This window comes from Salmo salar, chromosome ssa28, assembly GCF_905237065.1.
Source record: "Salmo salar chromosome ssa28, Ssal_v3.1, whole genome shotgun sequence".
Taxonomy (NCBI): Eukaryota; Metazoa; Chordata; class Actinopteri; order Salmoniformes; family Salmonidae; genus Salmo; species Salmo salar.
The window spans coordinates 545009-572538 of NC_059469.1; the positions used below are offsets into that span (position 1 = coordinate 545009).

Genomic DNA, 27530 nt, shown 5'->3' on the forward strand with positions numbered 1-27530 from the left:
TTGAGAACAAGTTCTCATTTACAACTGCGACCTGGCCAAGATAAAGCAAAGCAGTTCAACACATACAAATCACAGAGTTACACATGGAATAAACAAACATACAGTCAATAATACATATGATAATTGATATCAAGATTTTAATTTGGTTACACAGTGTGACATATAAACATAAAAAACTGAATCCAACATACAGTGTGGGAAGGCCTTAAAAGACCACGCTTTTAACATTTGGGTTGTTATTATGACGTGTTTAGTTATGTCCTTCACAGTTTTAGTGTAATTATATGATTTCATGTCTATTGCTTCTCTGTGACGTTTTCAAGTAGGATCCCTGAGATGACTAATACAATAAATTATGGACAGTCGTTTTCAGTGATCTATGTAACCGTCTGTAGTTTTCTGATCACATTGGAACTCCCTGCTATTGTATATGTTGCTCTGGTTGTCTTTGTCTAATAACATCTGTAAATATTTTAAATAGACGCTCAAAAACCTATAGAGTGATATTCATAGTCAGTTTACTCCAATATTTTTGGGGTTGGCTTAGACTGTTGACAACATATAAACTATATTTAGTCTCCAATGTTTATTGAAAACATTAGCACAATGATAGACAGCAAGTGCTCATTGTGCAAATGTTTTTAATAAACATTGGATATATAGTTTATATGTTGTCAACATTCTAAGCCAACCCCATCTTTTTTGCCCAAAAGTTGCACATCTGTCAGTTTTGTTGCTAAACAACCAACCTGCCTATTGCAGTTGATTGGTGACAATGACATAAACATATATTCAGCATGACATTCATGCAAGCATTATAATATATTTACAACCCAAAAGTAATGTGAAATGCACTCGTAACAAAACATTAGGAACACCTACCTAATATTGCATTGTACCCCCTTTTCCCCTCAGAACAGCCTCAATTTGTTGGGGCATGGACGCTCCAAGGTGTCGAAAGCGTTACACAAGGATGCTGGCCCATGTTGACTCCAATGCTTCCCACAGTTGTGTCAAGTTGGCTGGTAGTGGATCTCTACTCCGAATAGCTCGTTCCATCTCATCCCACACATGCTCAATTGGATTGAGATCTGGTGACTGCAGTAAGCTGAATTCACTGTCATGTCCATGGAACCATTCCTGGACAATCCTAGCCTTGTGGCATGGGGCTGAAAAAATTCATTCACAGATGGATACACTGCTGCTATGAAAGGATGCACATGATTGGCAATGATCTTCAGATATCCTGTTGCATTCAAACGTTGCTCCGCTTTTATCAAGGGGCCCAATGTGTGCCATGAAAACGCACCCCACATAATCACAACACCACCACCAGTTTGCAATGTTGACACGCATCATGATGGATGCATGTATTCTTGTGGTTTTCTCCATACCCTAGTCCTCCCATCAGCGTGAAACAGCAGGAACCGGGATTCATCAGACCAGGCAATGTTTTTTCAATTCTCCAGTGTCCAGTGTTTTCGTTCCTTAGCCCACTGCAATCGCAGTTTCTTGTTTTATGCTGAAAGAAGTGGAACTCTTTTAAGTCATCGGCTGCCATACCCCATTTGTGTCAAGGTACAAAGAGTTGTGCATTCTTTTATGGGTCTTTGTCCATCAATGTTGTACTGGACTGTCAGTTGACTAACTGTAGCCTGTCTGTTGCTCTGCACAATTCGTGTCAGCCTCCTTTGTCCTCTTTCATCAATGACCTGTTTTCGACCTTTGGGTTTGTGGACCATTTTTGATACACACAGGAAACTGTTGAGCGTGAAAAACCCAGCAGCGTTGCAGTTCTTGACACACTCAAACCAGTTCCCCTGGCACCTACTACCATACCCCGTTCAAATGAACTTAAATATTTTGTCTTGCCCATTCACCCTCTGAATGGCACATATTCACAATCCAATGTCTTAGTTGTCTCAAGGCTTAAAAATCATACATTGGTTGAAGTGGATTTAACAGGTGACATCAATAAGGGATTGTAGCTTTCACCTGGATTCACCTGGTCAGCCTATGTCATGGAAGGAGCAGGTATTCGTAATATTTTGTACACTCACTGTATTTAGACTAAGCTAGCTAAGCTAACTACAAGCTAACTAGGCGGCACATTCCATCGTGGGAGACGAAATGCACCCTGGGAATTTTAATCATGCTGTAGACGGGGGCAATACCGAAGGTTCAAAATGACAAATGAGGAATCGTGCAGCATGACTAAAAAAAACAATAAAACATCAAAATGTTTATCAAATCTTACAGTAGAACTTTGGAATTAAAAACTGATTAATGAGTGAACTTGACGTCAGTGAGTGAAGTGAATGAAGATCACGTGACTGAGAAAAATATTGCCGTGGTTGAGGTTGGACAATATTGAAGTGATTGACAATCAGGAGCCTATTGAGAAACAAAAAATGGCTGGAATTGTTGGAAACATTGGACAGTTTGATTAAAGTATTGAACAGTGGAGCTCATATACAGAATGGTTTGAATATTTTGTTCTTGCAAATGACATTGATGAGGACAATATTTGTTGTGTTATTCTTTAGGCTCAGTAACATGAGGACACGATGGGTATAATTATGGGTAAGTTTACTCGGCAAGCTTAGCACTCCATCACAGCATACATCATCAGCACATGCATACTCTTCTTGTACATAACTACATCCTTAGTAGATACTTCCGTTCTGTATGTAATAGGTATGTTATAATGCATGTATGTCTCTAGTGGTAAACTTGAGTAGTGCAGCAGGGCACAACATATTTCCCTCTTGTGAAAGTAAAGAGCTCTCTAAGCATAACCCAAATAAAGCAATTCACAATGCTTGAATTTAACCATTATTATTTTACTAAGCACATAATAATAACAGTGTTAAAAGACAGCACAGTAGCCATAATGACAGTAACATCAGAATATCAAATTTACACTTTAGCAGTCAATTATAATATTTTATTTTTACTTACAACCTTCCAGATTTACTGAATATAGTCCTTTAGCCAAGCCGGGCTTCGTCTGACCCTAAATTAACTCTGAGCATCAGTTTGAATAGTCTGTTGCGAGTGCAAGGGAACTTTGAGATGCGCATCACCGACACAGTGAGGGATGCGACGCAGGTAGTCTAGTGGTTAGAGCGTTGGACAAGTAACCGAAAGGTTGCAAGATCAAATCCCCGAGCTGATAGGGTAAAAAAATCTGTCATTCTGCCCCTGGACAAGGCAGTTATCCCACTGTTCCTAGGCCGTCATTGAAAAGAGTAATTTGTTCTTAACTGACTTGCCTAGTTAAATAAAGGTAAAATGAAAAGAAATATGAAAGAAATTCTGATATAGGTGCTTGTTCCTTTAGTTTGGATAACTTTTGGTGGCGCACTGTACTTCGGTGTACCCTTCTTGACATAAAATGGGAGTTTTACATGCACACAATCTCCCTCTTTGATGATTGATTGTTTTGCCCCCAGTTTGGCCTCTGTGTAGGATTTCACTTTTCTTGAGTGGCACGCACTCTGTGTCGGACATATAGTTTCCAAGGCTTTCCCTCTCAGATCGCGGTTTGGAGACAGTCTTTTAAAACATGGTTCCAGCGTTCCACCTCGCCATTTGCTCGTTGATAGTACACAGACACTTTGGAGTGTTTAATGTCTCTGTAATGTAGGAACGAAATCCATTCATCTAAAGTGAATTGGGCACCATTATCGCTTACAATTTCATTGCGACTGAACATATCAGTTAAGTACTTAATGACATTCTGGGTAGATTATTAGAACATTAGGTACATACTTTTAAATATGAAATTATTAACCTATCATCATTAATATAATATTTTATTTACAATGTATTTATTAAAACTAACGGTTTCTTTTTCTTTTCTTGTTTTTGGCAAAAAGTAAACAACAAATTAAAATGCCAGGGAGGAGTTATTGTGACAGGGTAGGAACTAAAGTGTTGATTCGTGTTTCCTAGGGGACCCTATAAGCTTTGGCTACATTGCATGTTTTCCCTAAGCTACTTCATGTAGCTAACATATTCTTGCTTTCTTTGCATATTCCTCTTTGATTTAGAAGACACTGTTGCACAAACAACATGCTGATTTAGGTCAACACCATCACTGGTATTATCAGGCTGTATTAGTTAGCCACGTTTGCTTTTACTCAGTACATTTATTAGCTAGCTAGCTATTAGCATTAGCGGCTAACAGGATTTCGGGCAACTTGCTAAGAAAAGACAAACTAGCTGTTTGCTGATGTAAGAAACCCAAACTATAAACTGTGTCATTATAGAACGCTAGTGGATTTATATTAAGAAGCAAAGTGAAAACAACATTGTTGTCATCAACATTGTTGCATGTGCTGCATTGACCATGCAGACTGAATGCAAGGGTCTCGTGGTTGAACATCAAATGCGCTCCTTGAGTGACAGGTGGCGTGGCTAGGTATGTGTAGAAAGTGGCACAGGGAGAAAGCCGAGGTGACTCAAGTAGCGAAGTAAACTATAAAAAATGACATTACACATGGCGTTTCACATTTAACAAACCAAACATTAAAATACCGGTATAGAAGGTAAAGTAAAAACCCAAACCGGTCCCTGCATCAATACTGGTATATCATAAAATAAAGTATACCACCCAGCCCTACTCCCAAGGTCCCGTTCACGTGGTCTCCAGCTGCAGAACGGACGTTCTTGGACCTCAAACACCAATTCACTACCATCCCGGCAGTTTGTGGTGGAGGTCGATGCCTCGGACGCCAGAGTGGGGTCTGTCCTGTCCCAGCGTTCGGCCCAAGACCCAAAGCTGCATCCCTGCGCTTTCCTCTCCCATCATCTCAACACCACGGAAAGGAATTACAAAGTGTGTAACCGAGAACTACTCGCGTGACAATGGTGTTGGAGGAGTGGAGGCACTGGTTAGAGGGGGGGAACACCCATTGATAGTATGGACAGATCACAAGAACCTGGAATATCTCCGCACCACCAAGCGCCTCAACTCCAGGCAAGCTCGATGGACCCTGCTATTCACTCGATTCAACTTCACCATCTCCTACCGCCCGGGGTCCTAGAATGTGATGCTCTTTCACGCCTCTATAGCCCCGCTGCTACACCAACGGACCCCGAGACCATCCTCCCTTCCTCTTGTCTCGTGGCTGCACTCATCTGGGGTATGGAGAACCATGTCCGTGAGGCACAGCGTTCCCAGCCGCAACAACAACATTTTTGTTGGCCCACCTTGGTTCCTGACGTCTCCACGTTCGTCGCCGCCTGGACAGTGTGTGCCCAGAATAAAACTCTGCGGCAAGCTCCGGCTGGCCTCCTTCAACCTCTTCCCATTCTTTAGCATCCCCGGTCCCATATATCCCTGGACTTCGTCACAGGTCTCCCTTCATCAGATGGCAACACCACTATCCTCACTGTGGTGGATAGGTTTTCCAAAACCGCCCATTTCATTCCCCTTCCCTACCCGCAGCCAAGGAAAAGGCCCAGCTCATGCTGCAGCACGTCTTCTGGATCCATGGACTTCCGGGGGACAAGGTCTCCGACCGCGGTCCTCAGTTCTCGTCCCGGTTCTGGAAGGCGTTCTGAACCCTCATTGGGGCATCGGCCAGCCTCCAATCTAACGGCCAGTCGGAGAGAGCCAATCAGGACCTGGAGAAGACCCTTCATTGCCTGATCTCCGCCAACCCCACCACTTGGAGCCAGCAACTCGTGTGGGTCGAATACACCCAAAACACCCTTCCCTGCTCGGCCACTGGTCTCTCACTATTCAAGTGTTCCATGGGTTATCAGCCTTCCCTGAGCAGGAGTAAGTGGTCAGCATACCCTTGGCCCAGATGTTCGTCAGCCACTGTGGCCGTAGCTGGAAGAGAGCCCGGTCTGGGACCCCAGCTCCCCACTATCGTCTCGGGCAGAGGATATGGCTGTCCACTCGGGACCTGCCCCTCTGGATGGAGTCCTGCAAACTTTCCCCCCGTTTTATCGGCCTTTTCTCCGTCTCTAAGGTCCTTAGCCCCTCTGCTGTTGGCCTTTTGTTGCCCTGCACTCTCCGTATATATCCCACTTTCCATGTATCCAGAATTAAACCCTTGTCTCACAGCCCTTTGTCTCCTGTTTCCAGGCTCAACCCTCTCGCCCGTCTCATCGAATGGCCATCCGACTTACACGGTCCTGAGTGTTCTACCTCTGGGCAGGGGATTCCAGTACCTGGTTGACTGGGAGGGTTATGGCCCGGGGGAGAGGTGCTGGGTCCCCGCTAGGAACATCCCGGACCCAGCCCTCATCGCTGAGTTCCGCCGCTGGCACCCCGGTCAACCAGGTATGTGCCCGGGTAGGACGCCAGGTGGCGCCCCTAGGGGGGAGTACTGTCACAGCCTGATCTGTTTCACCTGTCTTATTCTTGTCTCCACCCCCCCACCAGGTGTTTCCCATTTGTCCCCATTATCTCCTGTGTATTTATACCTGTGTTTTCTGTTTGTCTGTTGCCAGTTTGTCTTGTGTAAAACAGAAAGGAAAACACTGCACACTACTGCTCATGCTCCCAGGTGATATTTATTTACAACGTTTCGACCCTTAGGTCTTCATCAGTCATCCATATCATGGGGGGGGGGAAGGTCCTATATATAGGGGTAGTACTCAGTGACATCACTTCCTGAAACAGGAGGTAAAAAATGTATAACATAGTTTCACAATATTAACATTCAATGTAAAAAAAGATATGATCATACACAGAGAATGTGATCAATATTTATAAACTCAGCAAAAAAAGAAACGCCCCTTTTTCAGGACCCTGTCTTTCAAAGATAATTCATAAAAATCCAAATAACTTCACCGATCTTCATTGTAAAGGTTTTTAACACTGTTTCCCATGCTTGTTCAATGAACCATAAACAATTAATGAACATGCACCTGTGGAACGGTCGTTAAGACACTAACAGCTTACAGACGGTAGGCAATTAAGGTCACAGTTATGAAAACTTAGGACACTAAAGAGGCCTTTCTAGTGAAAAAATAAAGATGCCCAGGGCCCCTGCTCATCTTCGTGAACGTGCCTTAGGCATGCTGCAAGGAGGTATGAGGACAGCAGATGTGGCCAGGGCAATAAATTGCAATGTCCATACTGTAAAACGCCTAAGACAGCGCTACAGGGAGACAGGATGGACAGCTGATCATCCTCGCAGTGGCAGACCACGTATAACAACACCTACACAGGATCGATACATCCGAACAGCACACCTGCGGGACAGGTACAGGTACAGGATGGCAACAACAACTGCCCGAGTTACACCAGGAACACACAATCCCTCCATCAGTGCTCAGACTGTCCGCAATAGGCTGAGAGAGGCTGGACTGAGGGCTTGTAGGCCTGTTGTAAGGCAGCTCCTCACCAGACATCACCGGCAACAACGTTGCCTATGGGCACAAACCCACCCTCGCTGGACCAGACAGGACTGGCAAAAAGTGCTCTTCACTGACGAGTCGCGGTTTTGTCTCACCAGGGGTGATGGTCGGATTCGCATTTATCGTTGAAGGAATGAGCGTTACACTGAGGACTGTTCTCTGGAGCGGGATCGATTTGGAGGTGGAGGGTCCGTTATGGTCTGGGGCGGTGTGTCACAGCCTCATCGGACTGAGCTTGTTGTCATAGCAGGCAATCTCAACGCTGTGCGTTACAGGGAAGACATCCTTCTCCCTCATGTGGTACCCTTCCTGCAGGCTCATCCTGACATGACCCTCCAGCATGACAATGCCACCAGCCATACTGCTCGTTCTGTATGTGATTTCCTGCAAGACAGAAATGTCAGTGTTCTGCCATGGCCAGCGAAGTGCCCGGATCTCAATCCCATTGAGTACGTCTGGGACCTGTTGGATCGGAGAGTGAGGGCTAGGGCCATTCCCCCCAGAAATGTCCGGGAACTTGCAGATGCCTTGGTGGAAGAGTGGGGTAACATCTCACAGCAAGAACTGGCAAATCTGGTGCAGTCCATGAGGAGGAGATGCACTGCAGTACTTAATGCAGCTGGTGGCCACACCAGATACTGACTGTTACTTTAATTTTGATTCCCCCTTTGTTCAGGGACACATTATTCCATTTATGTTAGTCACATGTCTGTGGAACTTGTTCAGTTTATGCCTCAGTTGTTGAATCTTGTTATGTTCATACAAATATTTACACGTTAAGTTTGCTGAAAATTAACACAGTTGACAGTGAGAGGACGTTTCTTTTTTTGCTGAGTTTAGTAATATACATACACATACAATATTCAATTAGGATTCAAAAAACTATTTTGAATTATTTAAACTATAAAAAAACGGTTTCATGTCAAACTCCTCGTTAAGGCCAAGAGGAGACAGTGTGTTCAGCCTGTGGATCCAGAAAGATTCCCTTCGAGAAGAAACTTTTTCCTCTCTTTCCTCTCAAAGGGAATCTTTCTGGATCCACAGGCAAAACACACTGTCTCCTCTTGGCCTTAACGAGTAGTTTGACTTGAAACTGTTTTTATAGTTTAAATAATTCTAAATAGTTTTTTTAATCCTAATTGAATATTGTATGTATATTACTATAAATATTGATCACATTCTCTGTGTATGATCATATATTTTGATACATTGAATGTTAATATTGTGAAACTATGTTATACATTTTTTACCTCCTGTTTCAGGAAGTGATGTCACTGAGTGCTTCCCCTATATATAGGACCCTCCACCCCCACCTGAGATATGAATGCCTGATGAAGACCTAAGGGTTGAAACATTGTAAATGTTATCACCTTGCAGCAGTGTGCAGCGTTTTTCTTTCTGTTTTCCATGAGTTTACATATAACTCCAGCACCTGCGGAAAGTACCTGGATGTGCGTATGTTCTTCAGCTTTGCCAGTTCGTCTTGTCCCGTCAAGTCCTACCAGCGCGTTTTCCAATTTTTCAAGTTTCTATAGTTGCTTTTTTCTAGTCTTCCCAGTTTTGACCATTCTGCCTGCACTGACCCTAAGCCGGCATGCCTTTCTGACACTGCCCTGGATTACTGACTTCTGCCTGCCCTGACTCTGAGCCTGCCTGCCGTTCTGTACCTTTCTGACTCTGCCCTGGATTACTGACCTCTGCCTGCCCTTGACCTGCCATTTGCCTGCCCTCTGTTTTGTAAATAAACATCTGTGATTCAAACTGTCTGCATCTGGCTGCCATCGGACCTCTGCTGTCCTGATAATAACAGTTAATGATAACTAGGGATAGATGATAGAGTTAATTCAAGGGATCTCTCTCTTTATATATATATAAACATTAATGGTGCCCCACCTTTGATTCATTTGGATAAGATAACCAAATGTATTACAATATATTAGATCAATTAATTATTCCACTAATAAATCAGAAAATGATCTGGAATATCCATAGCCAAAGTTACAACACTTCCTAGCATCTGGCCATCATTTCCTGTAGCATTGATAGCCACCAAGTAGTTGTTGAAGATTTGCAACCACATGGCAGACGGCATCATAGTTTGACCAGGGGAGGGCAGGAATGGAGTAGGTAATGATGCTAAAGCTGCCGCATAGGGCCAAAGACATTTAAATTACTACGCAGCCTACTACAGCCAGACAGACCAGGTAATAAGATGTATGGGGATATTGTGGAAATACTGAAAGGACACTTTTCACCTAAACCAGTAGTTATTGCTGGGAAGGTTCCACAGAAGAAATCAAAAAGAGGGAGAATCAGTGGCAATGTTTTCTGCTGCATTAAAGAACCTTTCAGAGCACTGTGAGATTGATGTACTAAATGACACCATTAGAGACAGACTTGTACTCAGAAGAGGCCATTGAAGTCAGTGTGTCCATGATGCTAAAGAGGTTCATCAGTGCACAGAAGAAATCAAGAAGACTGCTAGTGAGAGGTTGATAGACGTCGTCACAGTCTGCTAGAACCGAGGAGCTCGGTGTTCTACCCCAGAGGAGACAGCATTCCCCAAAGCCCAGAAGACGGTAACCCAGAAGAGGTCTCCTGGAGGAGACCATATTATTTTATTTTTCTTTATTGTTTTCAAATAAACATCCTTGAAACTGAGTTATCACACTTGTGTCTGATCTGCGTAAACATTTAGATTAAACCCCCTGGTCTGCCACAATGCGTACTATGACACATGGAGACACAGGACTTCCCGCCATCTTAAAGAAACATGGATAAGTCTTTAATGGAGAGCAGGGTAGCATGAAATACATTACAGTGAAGCTTAGCATTAAGCCAGACAGCAAAACAAAGTTTCTGAAAGGACGACCAGTACCTTATGCTATCAGACCAAAGGTTGAGGCTGATATGGACACTTTAGTCAAGAACAAAGAACTGGAGCTGGTCAGCAGGAGTGAATGAGAAACACCCACCGTACCAGTCCTTAAGAAGGATGGTGGAATCAAGTTATGTGGAGACTTTAACAGAGTTAACCTTGTGTTGTCTGCTGAGCAGCATCCGCTACCACACATCAACAACCTTTTCGCAGGCTTAGCTGGGGGTCAAAAGTTCAGCAAAATTGACCTCTGCCAAGCCTACTTGCAGATGCACGTGGATGAAAAGTCAAAGGAGCTGCTGACTGTCGTGACACAGAAGGGGCTCTTCAGGTACTGTCGTCTACCGTTTGGAATCACAAGTGTGCCAGCGCTGTTCCAGAGGGCGATGGACCAGATCTTGAGTGGATTGCCAAGAGTACAATGTTACCTGGATGACATTCTCATTACTGGGAAAGATGAAGAGGACCATCTCCAGCACTTGGATGTGACCTAACAGAGATTGAAGGACTACGGACTGCAAGTTTGTAAGGACAAATGTGCATTCTTCCAATCATCGGTTGAATACCTTGGACACGTCATCAACGCCATGGGCCTGCAAAAGGCTCCATCCAAGATCAAGGCTATTAGAACGTCATCCACCTACGTTCTTTCCTGGGGTTACTGAATTACTCCGGAAGCTTTATTCTGAGCTTAGCAACGAAGCTGAAGCCGCTGCATGCCTTTACAGAAAAAAAAACATGATTTCACATATGGAAAATCACATGATTTCACATGAAATTTCACATATGAAATCTTGTGAAATGTGTTTTAGCAACACTTCATGTGTATTTTCATGGTATCACATGTTGCTTTACATGTTGTCACATGATATCACATTAACTTCACATAAGATCACATATGATCACATGAAAACGTGTGGTTTTTACATAAGGGATCAGTTGCTTTGTCAGGACAAAACATGGAAATGGACTGAACAATGCAAGGAAGCATTCGGGAAAACCAAGGAAACACTTCTGAAATCTGAGGCGTTGACACACTTTGACCCGTCATTGCCCATCCAACTAGCTTATGATGCTAGTCCGTATGGTGTGGGAGCAGTCGTGCCCCATATCATGCCTTCTGGTAAGAGAAGCTTTTACATTGAAATAAGCAGAAAGTAACTATGCACAGATAGAACGAGAAGCTGTAGGGATAGTTTTTGGAGTATCTGTACGGGAGGAAGTTCACCCTTCTTACAGATCATCATCTGCTGACGAGCATCTTTGGACTGCTTACTGGAATTCTGTCACTTGCTGCAAGCAGAATGCAAAGGTAGGCGTTGTTGTTGTCAGCACACACCTACGACATCAAGTACCGCAAGTCAGAACTGCACCACAATGTAGATGGACTTTCCAGGTTACCACTACCTATGGTCAAGCCAGAGTCACATCAAGTGGACATCTTCTACTTCAGACAAGTGGAAAGTGCACCAGTCACTTCAACACAAGTGCGGAGAAACACCAGAAACAGTGTTATCTGAAGTGATGGACATTATCATCAAAGTTAGAGCTGCAGGAGATGCTCCGGAACTGAAACCCTACCTTTCGATGAGAACTGAGCTATCAGTACAGTCCGGTTGTTTGCTGTGGGGGAGGAGAGTTATCATTCTGCCTTCGCTGAGGAAACCAGTGTAAAACAGCTACACCTAGGTCATTGTGGAATGGTTTGCATGAAGGAAATTGCACAAAGCTACTTCTGGTGGCCTGGATTAGATGGAAGTATTGAGGAGAAAGTGAAAACATGTTCCTCATGTCAGAAGGTTCGCAACATACCTCATCTTGCACCTCATCTTGCACCTCTTCATCTGTGGGTTTGGCCGGAGGAGGTGTGGCAACAAATACACGTCGACTTCGCAGGTCCATTTGAAGACAGAATGTTGCTCTTGGTCGGGGATGCAAAAATCAGGTCAATGGTGTACAGCACATCAGGTCTGCACCATATCATCCATTTACCAATGGACTGGCGGAGAGGTTTGTACAGACCACGAAACATGCCTTAACAGTAGAACCGCCATAGGCCAATGCCCCCTGCCATATGATTTTGTAAGTAAAATAAATCTGCCATTTTGAAGGCAACGTCCTCCTCCTTTCCTGACTTTTTCTAAATAGTTGTATTTTAAATTGCTCAGTTGTCAGAATTTCTTAATTACAAAGAGAAAAGTATTTAGAGCCTGTTAAATCCTGTTAAGGATAGGGGGCAGTATTTTCACGTTCGGATGAAAAACGTGCCCAAATTAAACTGCCTCCTACTCAGACTCAGAAGGTAGGATATGCATATTATTAGTAGATTTGGATATAAAACACTCTGAAGTTTCTAAAACTGTTTGAATGATGTCTGTGAGTATAACAGAACTCATATGGCAGGCAAAAACCTGAGAAAAATCCAACCAGGAAGTGGAAAATCTGAGAATTGTAGTTCTTCTTTTGAATCCCTATCAAAACTACAGTGTCTGTGGGGTCACGTTGCACTTCCTAAGGATTCCATTAGCTGTCAACAGCCTTTAGAAACTTGTTTCATCCTTCTCCTGTTACTGGGCAGAAAATAGGGGCGATAGAAACTGATAATCGTGCATGTGACTTAATATTGATATTTGAATTAACTGGATAGAGGGTGATTTCATTTAGAACAATAGTGTGGTGATGATGAAGAATTGTGAACACCAAGAAAGCAGCTACTGCTGCCAAGGAGGCAGCCAAAGCAACAGCGCGTCGTACTCCTCCTCAGCATAGTGCTCTAAATAACTTAACTTGCTAGTTTTCCTGTCTGTAAAGAGAAGGGCGGGCTGAACATTGATCCCGCTGCTCTGATTGGATAAAGCGAAGCTGTCTCCGTTCACTCACTTCATATTTCACCCGAAGCTGTCTCTGTTCACTTCTCATGTTTTGGTCTGATCGTTTAGAATGCTGCTGCCTCCTGTTAGCCTGCTACTATGATAAATCAATAGGCGAGGACGTTTGCTAGAAAGCTATCAATATGCATAATATCTAACAAGCGAAGCGAGAGTAGGGAAAGAAGAAGAAACGCTGATGCGGACTCTGACTGAGTGACAGCAAACTTGTCTGCCCGCTGCAAGTTTTGAGGACAGGACACACAGACACAGACACACACACACACAACTCCACGCCCTGCTCCTAATCTGCATCTTTTTTGGTCCATAAACCTGCAGGGAGATAAGTAGATGTTGGTACAATACCTAGGCATAATTAAACACTAAATATAAGGATACGATTATGAGTATAGCCATGTTGTAACACCCATAATACAACACAGTAGATGAATCTGATACATACTGTAGGTTAAAGGGGATGTACGACACACGAGTTCTCTAGGGGGTACTTGGAGGCTGAGAAGCCCAGTGGTTCTAGTGCTAAAAGTGTCTCGGGGTTAAGGGACACTGCACCAACGCTTGAACAGCTTCTTGTTATCCTACAGGAACATGCCTCATGCAGCCACCAAGGCTTTGCCTGCATCGAAGCTTTCGCACAAGCTTCAACCTACTCAGACCTCCCAACGCAACGGAGACAGTGCAACGTTAACAGGAGAGCCAAGTCAAACGTTTTGAACTGAGAGCAAAGGGCAGAGCTTTCAATCCTGGAGAAACCGTCTTAGCTAGGAACTACCTCAACGGACCAAAGTGGGATCCTACTACATTCCCTGCTCAGACTGGTCTTGTGATTATGTCAGTGTCGCTTTACTTAACAGTAACTGATCTGTGTGCTTTACCAGATGACGTCCTCGGCAGTCTGGACTGTCCAGATTCCCGAGGACGTCATCTGGTAAAGGCACACAGATCAGTTACTGTTAAGTAAAGCGACACCGACATAATCACCAGTCCACACCAGGAAGTGGTCCAGTACTTTTACTGGGTGACACCCTGACCCAGCAGTTGTCACCTAGGGACTGACAGTCATCTTCTCAGGACTGTTGTTCATAATGGGGACAATTTAAGCAGGAGGGGAGGAAATGTTCTGTATTGAGGTTGTGCAACAGAGCATAATGAGGGTTCTATGTGTTGAAGTGAACACGTTCTAGATAAATGATTGAAATAATTCCTGTCTCCTGATTATTTAATTGTTATAAAAATGTGGATATGAAACCAATGACGCATAACAATTAGGATTTGGGGCCCTTGTGTAGCACATGGATAAGATTTTCACCTTGAGCCTTTAGCTACTCATTAACTCCTATAGCTGCTCGGTCTTAGAAAAGCTACTTTAGCTGCTATCCCCAAACCCCTTAAAATACCTATTTTAATTGGTTGTCTGCTAGCCCAAGCCAGTGAGTCATTGTGCACTGTGCAGAGGCCAGGGACTGTAAGCTTGCTCGCTCATGCTCTACTCTACAGTTGCTCTAGCTCAGAGGTTTTAAAAGCAGTTAACGATGCACTGAACTAGGTTACACTTAGAGAGGAAATATACTGAAAAGGGGACATGAAACATCAGGCATATGTGGGTTACATATGTTAGGGAACTCTTAAAACAGTAATAATTTATATCATTGGTTATCTACTAGCAGAGTTTATCATATTTTGTCCTCTGTGGAATTTAAGGGTGAACTTTGCTTTTGCTTCTACATTTGGCTGTGTGTCTGTCCCCAAAACCTCTTAGAGACATTCGCCCAGGCAAGGATATCTTATGCCATGCTGCTGGGTGCCAGCCTTGCCAGTCTGGGCTTAGGGAAAGAGGTCATGTCTGAGGGGGGCGGGGAGGGGGGGGGCACTGGTTGGCTGCTTAGATCAGCAGAGATGTGGGCTGTAGAGTGCACCCCCCTGCTCCCCAAGCTGTCTCACAAGTGAACATAAGAGAGAGTGGACGAGAGAGAGAGAGAGAGAGAGAGAGAGAGAGAGAGAGAGAGAGAGAGAGAGAGAGAGAGAGAGAGAGAGGGAGAGAGTGTGCGCGCGTGTGTGTGTGCTCACTCATTTGTGTATGTGAGAGCGAGAGAAACAGAGAGAGGCTCAGGCTTCTACTCACGACTAAAGTTGTCCCTCAGACTGTCAGTTTTAATGCAGGCTGCTTTGGATTTCACTTAAGCTCCACTAAAGGGTCATCTCTGCTCCCCCTGTTCATTTGAGACAGACGTGTCAGCTCCACCGCCTTTGATAAGGTCATACAAGGCATTGGCAAGGGCAGTGCATATATGAAAAGACAAGGAAAGATGTGTTAGACAAAGCATTATCTTGTTGGATGCCTAGTATAAGTTGTAGCCCTTTTCTCTTTGTCCTTTCTGCCCCTCCCTCTTCACGCAATATATTCCCCAAGTCTACCTTGTTTCCGTGGTATTTTTTGCATCTGTGCTTAAGCATACAGAGAATAGATCTAGCTCTTAGTCCTTTGTCTTGCCTCCCGGTTAGATATACCAACCTGAGTTGTTTCAGTCTTGCGGTCCTACCGATGCATCACAAACTGTGTGAGTGAAACCCTCATTAAATCTCTCGTCAGCCCAACGGCTGTAGATTTGGTGATTAATCCTGTTCCATTGTCCCTCTTACTGATTCTTAAGTCAATAAATCTATCTGACACATTCTCTGGAGGCTAGTCCTCCTCCTTCATCACTCTTCTCAGCCCAGGTTCCTGACAGGTGCTCCATTTTCTCCTCCATCTCTTTTCTTTCCGTTTTTTTCTACTTCATATCTTGAGTGGCTGGGTACATGGTGGGGATCATTGTAGAGCATACAATACATACGAATCGTATTTTCTGGCATTGGTGATACTGTTTTAAATTTCAGGTGTGCGATTGTAGCTATCATACTCTTGGGAAAGCGTTAGTACTTAAACTCAATCATTTGTGCAGCAGTCGAATGCCTTGACTGTAAGAACAGGAGCAAAAGCAATATGCTTTTATAAATGGTGTTACTGGATTTTGTTTTGGGATGTTATATTCATAATTTAATAGCGGTTGTCTTGAATGTTAACCTCTAAAAGTCTAAGCAGTTGGGGGGTGCTAAGCTAACATATGGAATTGTTTTAAGATGGTCATACCATGGAACATTTAGCTATTTGATTTAGAATTTTAGGACCGCTTTAGGTATTAAAAAATATTTTTATAAAATATTGAATTTGGCCTTCACTACTATAGTCCATAGAAACACATTGAATATCACATTCATAAATGGCAAAAAAAAGACAGTCAAGGGAATAAGGTTTTGAAGTGTCTGTCCTATATCTAGGATATGTAAGAAAGCTCAGGAAATATTTTAGTTTTTTTGGACACATATTTCTAACCCTTTATTTTTGTTGGCACAAAACTACCTCCATACGTCCATTCATTTGTATGGGTTACCTTCAGACGAGTCCCGTGGGGCCTGTGGGGGTTGTAGAGCAAAACAGAGAACACCATCGAACACTGCTGTAGCTTGGTCCCTTTCCACCGCAGATGCGGAAGGCCAACATAGGCGGATGCGGTGGATTGAGATGCAGCTCATGCAAAAAAACGGATATCTCCATGTTAAACTACTGGGTTTTGATGGCATTTTTTTGTATTATGTTACTTATATTGACGCACGGGTGCGTCAATAGACTGTTATTAAACACACGCTTGTTGGTGACGCATGGGCTGGTTTGAGCTTTTTCATTACTGGTTGAAATTATGGATTTTTACACACCACACACACACACACACAGAGCTGGAGAGTAACGGATTAAATGTAACGGTAACTGTAATCCGTTACCAGTAAAAATATTGTAAACAGATTACAGATACTTTTGAAAAACTAGGTGATTACTTCAAGGATTACTTTTAAATTCAGAAAAAAAATATTTGACACTTCTCTGTTTTCGCAATGACATTCAAATCAGCATTGAAAAAAGGCGCAAATTGAAGTTTGTTCCACCTGAGCGAGTCTGACCACGATGTTGACACACCAAATGTGTTTGATCGATCGCTACATAGCGCATTGATGTGAATCACACTGCTGCTCTCTCATTTAGATATTCGTGCCTTACAGATTGTGGTTGTTGTGGATGGCTGTTCACAAATCTAAATGTGTATTTAAGCCCAATAATGGTTGAATTCAAGAGGTTTAAGCTGCCTATCAATCACTGTTTTTGAAACCAGCGGACAGACAGTGAAAAATTCGCTCTTGCAACAGCTACATAGTGCGGATCCCAGGCTATGGCTTTTATTGTTCAATCTAATTCATGCTGATAAAAAATAAATCCATAGGCCTAATGGACACATGCTCAAACTCGCACACTTTTGATAGATTTAAAGGGGCAATCTTTAATCTCATCATTGACTTATAAGTTATATCTATTTAAATCCATTGATTCTTGAAGAATATAACTTATAAATGCCTCATGAGCTTAGTTCAACTGTCACACTCCATGAGAACCCAAAATATACGTTTGTTTTTCTCCATTGTTTGTAACATTGTAAATGTAAACAAACACTGTATAGCCTCATAACATGGTTAAAACAATCATTTTGATATCATGGATGGTCAGCTCTGTCTATTAATCTGAGAGTGGTTCAATTTTCCAGGCCCATCCCTCAGCTTTTTACCAAAACAGAGGCGGTGCGATGATTTTGTTATTGTTTCATCTGTGGATTAGCCCTTAAACAGCTGCATATTATCAAGATATCAAAGTGTCACCAACAAAAAGGTAAACAATAGGCCTATAGCAAATGCAGCATATGGAATTCCTTTTTCACATGTAAATAGCACTTTTCAGTAGTGCTCAAAGCATGCCATTCCATGAGCGCAGCATTTATTTTTCAACGCAAATCATTGAGCCCAATCAGTCCTCCATGACAACCAAATCATAAACAACAGAGTAGGGCTGGCTAATAAGTCCTTAGTTTTGGGGTTATGCTCAGGTAAAACAATTTGGCTAATCTATAATCTATCCAAGTCCTATTCTTGAAGATCAAGGGGAATAACATTTATTGGATTGACTGTAATTCTGATAGGCTTTGGTTTTTAATGTAAAGGTATAATTTAATCATATTATTATATGTAGTAGAAAGTGATGTGTTAGAAGAAGCCTACATAACCAACCTATAAAGTAAAATTTAACATCAATATATGGCCAGCTATGTAAACTTTAACATTGATTTATCCTGAAATACATTAAATTGGTAACATACATTTTTGTCTTCTTCTAATACCTCTTAAGGGAAAGTAACCTTAAAGTAGCTGAATGTAATCAGATTACATTGCTGAGTTTGGGTAATCCAAAAGTTACGTAACTGATAACAATTTTGGACAGGTAACTAGTTACTGTAACGGATTACATTTAGAAAGTAACCTACCCAACCCTGCACACACATACACACACAAAACACACATGCTGATTCCAACCATCTCTCACCTTAACGCTCTCTCTCCCACCTCACTGAGGAGACAAGCACTGAATGCTAGTTACCATTCAAAGTATATTGAGGCTTGTGTGTGTGTGTGTGTGTGTGTGTGTGTGTGTGTGTGTGTGTGTGTGTGTGTGTGTGTGTGTGTGTGTGTGTGTGTGTGTGTGTGTGTGAGTGTGTGTGTGAGTGTGTGACTGGAGGAGGGAGTTGGAAGGCTGTGATTTGCTCCCGACAGAGAGGGGAGGGATGGAGGGAGGTGCGCATACGAGAGCGAGAGAAAGAGAGCACATTCACAGTCGCTGTCTGGTTTCTTTCCTCGGTACGACTCTGGCAGCTCTCCTCCACAGCAGCAGAAAGACACAGAACCAAAAACAGAACGTTGAAAGATAGACAAGCGAAAGACGGAGAGAAACAAGATGTGAAAGACAACAGCAGGAGGACAAGCTTTACTCTAAACCTCCCCCTCCAGATGGCACAATGGGAAGAGATTTGGAACTGGTGAAAAGTGGGAGCGAGACAAGACATGTGATCTACAAGAACAAGGTGTTAAAAGTAGATGCTGACAAGGGTCCTGGACAGATGGACGGATGCTGATCTCCTAAAATTGAGGGGTAGTCACCACTCCATTCTGACTGACAGACAGACAGAAGGGTGCCCATTTTTACACTGGGAGCAACAGGATATATCCCCCTTTCCTCTAGTGGATAAGACTGAACCAGGGGGTTCTACTGTACCTCTTTCCCTGACAGTGTCATTCTCCTTTTCTCTTTTACCTGGACTTTGGCCTAGTCAGTCAGTCAGTCAGTCAGTCAGTCAGTCAGTCAGTCAGTTGTTCCTTACATTTTTCTCCTGTTTCTTCATTTCTTTTTGTTCATCTCTCCAGGGCAAGTGACGCAATCGAGAGTGCTTTTTGGAATCTTTGCTCAAGAAGATTGTCCTCTGTTGACCCTTTACATTGTGTGTGTTTGTGTGTGTGTTTATATGAGCACAAGGACGTATGTGTGTGTGTGAGCCTGTGTCCTTTTTACCTCTTCATTTCCACCCTTTGCACCCATCTGTTTCATGCTGGCTGTCCTTTCACACCTCTGCAAGTGTCGCGCACCATCTGCGAGTGTGTCATTGTGTGTGTTTCAGTGTGAGTGTGTGTACGTATCTGTCACCCGCAGTTACGCCACTGGTCAAAAGTTGGCCAATTGGATCAGAGCCATTTTTGGAAACGAGGCATGCTGTTTTAGCTGGGCAGAAGGGGGACAGAAGGCCGGCTGTTTAGGGATCATTTTGAGAGATTCTACTGTGTTCTCCAGATAGGACTCGAAAGACTATCAAACCTCCTGGAGCATCAATTCAATCAGGATCTGATCCAACTAGTGTTAACTGATCACCTGTGGATGGTGTACCTTGGGAATACAGTGAGTGGCAGTGAAGGAATCGTCCAATCGGCACATGTTTTATAAAGCCCTGGCACTTTGGGTTTTGCCTGTGAAGGTGTTGATCAAATTCCGGATTACCTGATGTGTGTGTGTATGTGTAGAGGATATAGCTTGATGATCTCTGGCACCGTGGCCGTCTGCTTCCTTCTTGGAACTGTCACTCAACTGCTTGGCCCTCAGTCTCTCTATTGTACCTAGGAGCTGCCAACACAGACTGACAGACCCTTTTTTCCATTTCTTTCTCGGCCATGCTGTACTGTGTAACTCTCTGAACGAAAGAAGACATTTTGCGAAGAAAGAAAGGACGTTTCTGACACTGTCCAGTGTGTACCTTTCTCTGTGTCCACACTAACGGACTGCCTAAACTGAGGCAATTGGCCTCTAGTCCCGTGCTACCTGCTGTGTTCCATCACCCCCAGGGGCCATGATTGGTGTCAACAGCCTGCACTCGGCGGGGCGCCTGCGCTCACGATCCCTGTGCTCAGTCCGCTATGGGCGAGACTTCCGTATGATTGACCCATTCCGCTACCCCCGAACCCCTCGCTCGCGCTCCCTGAAGCCCCTTATGTTCCCAGACCTGCTGGGCAAGGCCCAGGATGGACAGAACCACCCGCAGGCCCGCAAGAGGAAGAAGGTACAATGTGCCACCCGGGTAAGACTCCAACTAACATAGCCCAACCTGTTGTGGACCATGTTCCACTGTTCAACACTTACTTTGGTTGTGTGTGCATGGGTTAAAGTGAGTGGGGTTGGGTTTTAAGCACTCAGAATCATAGGGTTTTCTTATTTCTGATTACATTGTGCATTGCTGTCATGTCAACATAATGTAAAATGCCATGCCTAGTACTTTATATACTGTAAGTGTGTGTAATTTAGGGAAATAGACAATCACAGACAATCATAGACAATCATAGACAATGCAACCTTGTACATCCACAGATGCATTCATTTCTATATGCAGTTTATGGACCAAATGTGGTTGTGAATCATTTATTAGTTGAGTACATTGCAGATTAGGTGTTCACCAGGCTGACAGGCCCTTCCGTAACCTAGGCAACCTAGGCATGTTGTGTGTAGTAACCGGTGCTAACACCAGCCCTCAAGGCTAACTCTCATTTGCTGCCCTGGTGCCGTGTGATGCTGACGTAGCTCGGAGGTGAAGGTGACGAACATCCATCCTGATCTGAATGAGGCCAGTTGATCCTAATGGCACTGATTACGCCTCTCCCCCCACTCCTCACCCTCTCTCTCCCCTCTCCTCACCTCCTCTTCTGGTTCTGACAAGTCCTCCCCATAAGTTTCACTTATTCCACCATTAACTCCCCTCTCATCTCCATTACATTAGACTCCCTTCCACGGTCTCCTTGGCAGTCAGGACCAATGTAATGTGTTTATCAGCATCAGTCTCTCTTAGCTTGATCTCATTCCAACATACTGCTACAGTAATTATGTATACTTCCATAATGAAGATATAGGCTTTTTGGAAAGAACGCGTATTTTGGACCCTGAGTTTGAGATAATCTATTTTGCTAGCTAATGGAGTTTGGATGAACAGTACTGTATTCTGAGATATACAGTGAGCTCCAAAAGTATTGGGATAGTGACACATTTCTTGTTGTTTTGGCTCTGTAGTCCAGCACTTTGGATTTGAAATGATTCAGTGACTATGAGGTCAAAGGGCAGACTGTCAGATTTAATTTTCAGCCATATCGGGTGAACCGTTTAGAAATTACTGCACTTTTATACATAGTCCCTCCATTTTAGGGGACCAGAAGTATTTGGACAAATACACTTATATGTATATTAAAGTAGTCAAAAGTTAAGTATTTGGTCCCATATTCCTAGCACACAATGATTACATCAAGCTTGTGGCTCTACAAATGTGTTGGATGCATTTGCTGTTTGTTTTGGTTGTGTTTCTGATAATTTTGTGCCCAATAGAAATTAATGGTAAATAATCTATTGTGCCAGTTTGGAGTTACTTTTATTGTAAATAAGAATAGAAAATGTTTCTAAATATTTCTACATCAATGTCGATGCTATCATGATTACAGTCCTAAATTAATCGTGAATAATGATGAATGACGCACAAATATCATACACCCAAGGCATGCTAACCTCTCACCATTCCAATAACAGGGGAGGTTATCATTTTTGGGAGAGTATGATATGTAACTTTCTCACTAATCATTATTCACGATTCATTCAGGATTATTTGTAATCATGGTATTATCCACATTAGTGTAGAAGTGTTTACAAAAAGTGCTGTAATTTCTAAACGGTTCACCTGATATGGATGAAAATACCCTCAAATTAAAGCTGACAGTCTGCACCTTAAAATCATAGTCAATGTCTCATTTCAAATCCAAAGTGTTGGAGTACAGAGCCAAAACAACAAATAATGTGTCACTGTCCTATGATATAAATTACAGACCTCTACATGCTTTGTAAGTAGGAAAACCTGCAAAATCGGCAGTGTATGAAATACTTGTTCTCCCCACTGTATGTAGAAACCAATAATTTACTAAAACATGACCATGAATCTCAAGTTAATGAGATTTCTCAATGAGCCACTATGGCTGTAGTCACTGTTGCTACTAGCAACAGCAGATCAATCCATCTGTTTTTCAGGTTCACAAATTCACCCCCAGATTTTATGTTGAAGAGTTTTGTGCTACAAAAGCTTGCATGTAAATGAGACTTTGAAATGTGCCAACGCCTGCTTCCCACAAAGATGGCCGTATCTGCGCTGAATATTAATATTCATAAAGCTTGGAACACAGTTTGATTTTCAATTTGATACAGTTTGTCTCCATAGCAATGGGAAATTTGATTCAGCCCAGAACTGAAAATCTACATGGTCTGGCTGCTCATGAATACTCAAACTCTGACATTCAAGTATTTCAGTTAGGGACAGTTTAATAGGGAACTTAGAACACTTGTTTTATTGGACACACTGCATCAAACACATTGTTCATTTCAATGGGTTTGACTGACAAAGCACACTGCAAAATTATTTGTAGAATAGTTGGTGAAATCCAACACCAACAGTCAATCAACTTGAATGATTCAATTGAATTGAACATCATCAGCATCAGTTTCTTAATCAGACAGAATGTATTAATAAAAAAAGCCAACACTGATTTAAATGGCAGGTAAGACCTACTACTCATGACAGCCATTTGTCCTGTCTTTCTATCAACGCTAGTGTTAGAAGTGGGATCCGAACCCACTATGTATTGATAATGGTGTCCTGTCTCCTTAATCGGTACACCATTGTATATTTTCCCCGAATTCAGAGGATGTGGGAGGGACAGTAGTGGTGATGATGTACTTCCTGCTAGAGTCCTCTCCATCATGTCAGCTGTCACAGTTGTCCGTCAGTCCCATCCCTACTAGGCCTTGATATGAATTTACCATCAGGGGCTGATAGCTCTGCACTCCACTACCTCTACAGTCCTTTCACAGAACCTCAGTGCTAAACGGTTGATCATATTCCGTTGGCGTATCCCATTGTCACTAAAGGGGCTGGATTTGAATAGGAATGTCTAAATCGCTTGGCTGTCACAGGAGATTTATGGGAGAGCGAAGCGAAATGCAGACACTCTCCAAAAGCCTGTTGCATTTATCAATGAGGATGCACACTTAAACACTTGCTTTTTCTTAAAAATCCTATTTTGCCTGCTGCGTTATTCCATAGACTCACTTTAATTGAGCATGCAGTGCTCAAACTTAATTTTGCCACATGACAAAGAGGATTCTTGAAAGGAAGGAGGAGCCAAAACTATTGATTGATTGATGGTTCACTGGCTTTACGACTAAATAGTTTATTGATTGATGGATTCAGCCATTAGTTTCTACCAGGTGAATCTGTGTACTATTTGTCATTATTATCTAATGGGTGTATTACTTTGGTTTTCTTCCACAGGCTCTGTACAACTCAATCAAGAATGAGAAGCTTCAATGGACAATGTGAGTTCCACTTCAATGCCTGCATGCCTTGTTATCTACAGTACCAGTTTGGACACACTTACTCATTCAAGGGTTTTTCTTTATGTTGACTATTTTCTACATTGTAGAATAATAGTGAATACATCAAAACTATGAAATAACACATATGGAATCATGTAGTAACCAAAAAAAGTGTTAAACAAATCAAAATATATATTATACTTTAGATTCTTCAAAGTTTCCACCCCTACCTTTCCACAGCACAACTGACTGGCTCAAACGCATCAAGAAGGAAAGAAATTCCACAAAACAAGGCACACCTGTTAATTGAAATACATTCCAGGTGACTACCTCATGAAGCTGGTTGAGAGAATGCCAAGAGTGTGCAAAGCTGTCATCAAGGCAAAGGGTGGCTACTTTGAATAATCTCAAATATAACACTTTTTTGGTTACTACATGATTCCATATGTGTTATTTCATAGTTTTGATGTCTTCACTATTATTCTGCAATGTAGAAAATAGTAAAAATAAAGAAAAACCGTGGAATGAGTAGGTGTGTCCAAACTTTTGACTGGTACTCTACATACAGTATTTGTGCATTTAGGTGCATTTTGAGTGTGTGAATGGGTATGTGTGTGTTCTGACACACACACACACACACACACACACACACACACACACACACACACACACACACACACACACACACACACACACACACACACAGTTCACCCAGAGTCCACACACACTCAAATAGTATTTGGACAGTGAAGAGTATTGATAGATTTGTTAGCATCCTTATTAATGATGTGCATGTTGTCGGATTGTGATGGAAACATTTGTGTGTCAAGGGTTGCTATTCTGGATCTCAGCCCACTGTGATTCAGAGATGCCAATTCAGTTGCTGGCTTTCCAAGCTTTGTTGCCATAGTTACAGCACCATGGCTACAGCTCCATAGCTACCATTCTGCTCTTGCCTCTGTGTTCCAGCGCAAGCATAAACACGCACTTCTGAACACACACACTCGCGCACACGCACACACCTATCATTTCATTAAAGGGTCCTCGTTGCATCCTCTACAAAGGTATGACCACAGCCTCCCACTAACTTCCCCAAAATAGCAGCAATCCTGGAGCAGCTGACTGAAATGTGGTCAAAGAAACAGGTCTGGGAACAGATCTACAAAAGAGAGGCAAATCCAGTTCAAACATCTCCATAGAAACAGACTGCCAATTAAAATACATGGCCAAGATGCCGGGGACAAGAGGCCGACGATAGAGTTGTCATTTTTAGAAACATTCATACAGTTACTGTAGTAGGCACATATACCCTTGAATACATGAATGCATAAACTATCACCATTGAATATGTGTACATGTGATTACACAAACACGGATAGATTTGCTGCACCACTAGATAGCCGAGAATGTTATTTCACACCCCCACAGAGAGAAACACACAGCGCACATACCCACTCTTGCCAATGCAGGTGGATGCGCCCACATGTTCTGCCCACACGCACACTCAAACATACACACACACACACACACACACTTCCTCATTCAGCGCGGGAATGGGGGTGGGGAGAAGCTCTGGGGATTCAGAGAGAAATGAGGGTGGGCATCATGTTCCCCATAGAAAGAGAGAGAGGGAGGGATAGAGAGAAAAGAGAGAATGAGGGAAACAGAAAATAATGAAAGGGAATAGAGAGGAAGTAGAGAGAGAATACAGAAGGAGAGAGGGATAGGGAGGGAGAGAGAGAGAGAGAGAGAGAGAGAGAGAGAGAGAGAGAGAGAGAGAGAGAGAGAGAGAGAGAGAGAGAGAGAGAGAGAGAGAGAGAGAGAGAGAGAGAGAGAGAGAGAGAGAGAGAGAGATAGAGAGAGAGAGATAGAGGGGAAGAACAATGTAATAGAAGAGGAAATAGAGATAAAGGTAAACGAGGCCCATCTGCTTTATTATTCTTCTATTCTGCTAATCTTGCTCTCCTCCCTTATTGACTCAAATCTAGGGTTGCAAGGAGAGAGTATATTACATAAACGTTAAGTTTACCAGTAAATTAACAGAATTTTGGAAATTTTATAAGGAATATACGGAATTTTAGTGGCCTTTTTGGGTACTTCAGATTATGTCTGTAATTAACTCTTTGTGGTCTTATCACGTGTAAAATATATATTTTTCAATCTAATAAGATTATATAAAACAATATAGAATGACAAAACTGTAAAACATTATCCTAAATAACCATCAACACCAGTGGTGTTTATTATGAGGGTTTCAGCATGAAATATCCTTTATATATTTGACACACTTTTGTTTATTTAACTAGGCAAGTCAGTTAAGAACAAATTCTTATTTACACTGACAGCCTACCAGGGAACAGTTGGTTAACTGTCTTGTTCTGGGGCAGAACGACAGATTTTTACCTTGTCAGCTCGGAGAATTCGATCCAGCAACCTTTCGGTTACTGGCCCAACACTCTAACCACTAGGCTACACGCCTTACTATGTCAATATGTCTGGCGTCAGTTGTGAAAAAATACAATAGTTGGAAGAGCTTCAGAGTTCATTGAAAATATGCCATTGTTGATTTTTTTTTCTTCAGTAAAGCTGCAATGTATAACTTTTAGAGCAACCCAATCAAATTCACATAGAAATGTGAGTTATAGATCATCATTCTCATTGAAAGCAAATTTAAGAAGTGGTATATCTGTTCTATGTGTGCTATTTCTATGCATATGGTTCTTAAGTTTTGTTTTTGCGTCTTACTTTCAGTTTTGTACATCAGCTTCAAACAGCTGAAAAAATAATATTTTGGTAATTGAAAATATAATTCACAACAGTTTTAGATGGTACAATGATTTCGACATTCTCTATGCTTGTATTGTCACATAAACTGAAATTCAGCAAACTGTTAGAATTTTTGCAACCACGAAATGGTGGAGCGATTTCTGCATAGTGCACCTTTAATTGGGCTATTTTCTCTATAATCATCCTGTCTTCCATTGTATCCTCTCCTGCTTGCTCCTATCACCTGTTAGAAGAAGGAATAAGAAGAAACTATTTCACTGGCATTAGAATATAGACACCACCAGGCTTCTGAAAAACATTCTCATAATAATACCAATATACCAGTCCAATGACTTCAATGATTTATTTATTCATTTATTTATAAGGGACCATGCAAATAGCACCTACAGCTACATACGTAGCTCATTTGCATAACAATGATTTTGATAGATTTTGGTTACGATAATGATTATTTTGAGGACTAAAATAAAAGCTGAACCATTTCCATGGATGAAATGCTTTCTATCATCACGGTAATGTACGTCAGGCGTTGTGATTACTTCTGCTCTGCATCGGGTGCCCTATTTCACCTGACCACACAGTATACAGGAACACTGATACTGTATTTTGTCACGCGTCATATGTGTTTTAATGGGAAAGTGTCATAGGTGTGACAAGACTATTGTGTCCACGTTAGCTACTGGTGCAGCAATGTCATCACACATCCCAGCATGCCGTGCAGGTCTGCCAGCCCAGCCCC

At 42.5% G+C, this 27530-nt stretch overlaps 1 protein-coding gene across 2 annotated transcripts in view; it reads left to right on the forward strand.

Moving 5' to 3' along the window:
• Nucleotides 1–27530, forward strand: part of LOC106589263 (PH and SEC7 domain-containing protein 1) — a 64293-nt gene that overhangs the window by 27711 nt on the left and 9052 nt on the right. For both annotated transcript variants that reach the window (XM_014178990.2, XM_014178988.2), the window contains exon 8: nt 23961–24004. In XM_014178990.2, the coding sequence (XP_014034465.2) occupies nt 23961–24004 (44 nt within the window). The remainder of the gene's footprint in view (nt 1–23960; nt 24005–27530) is intronic.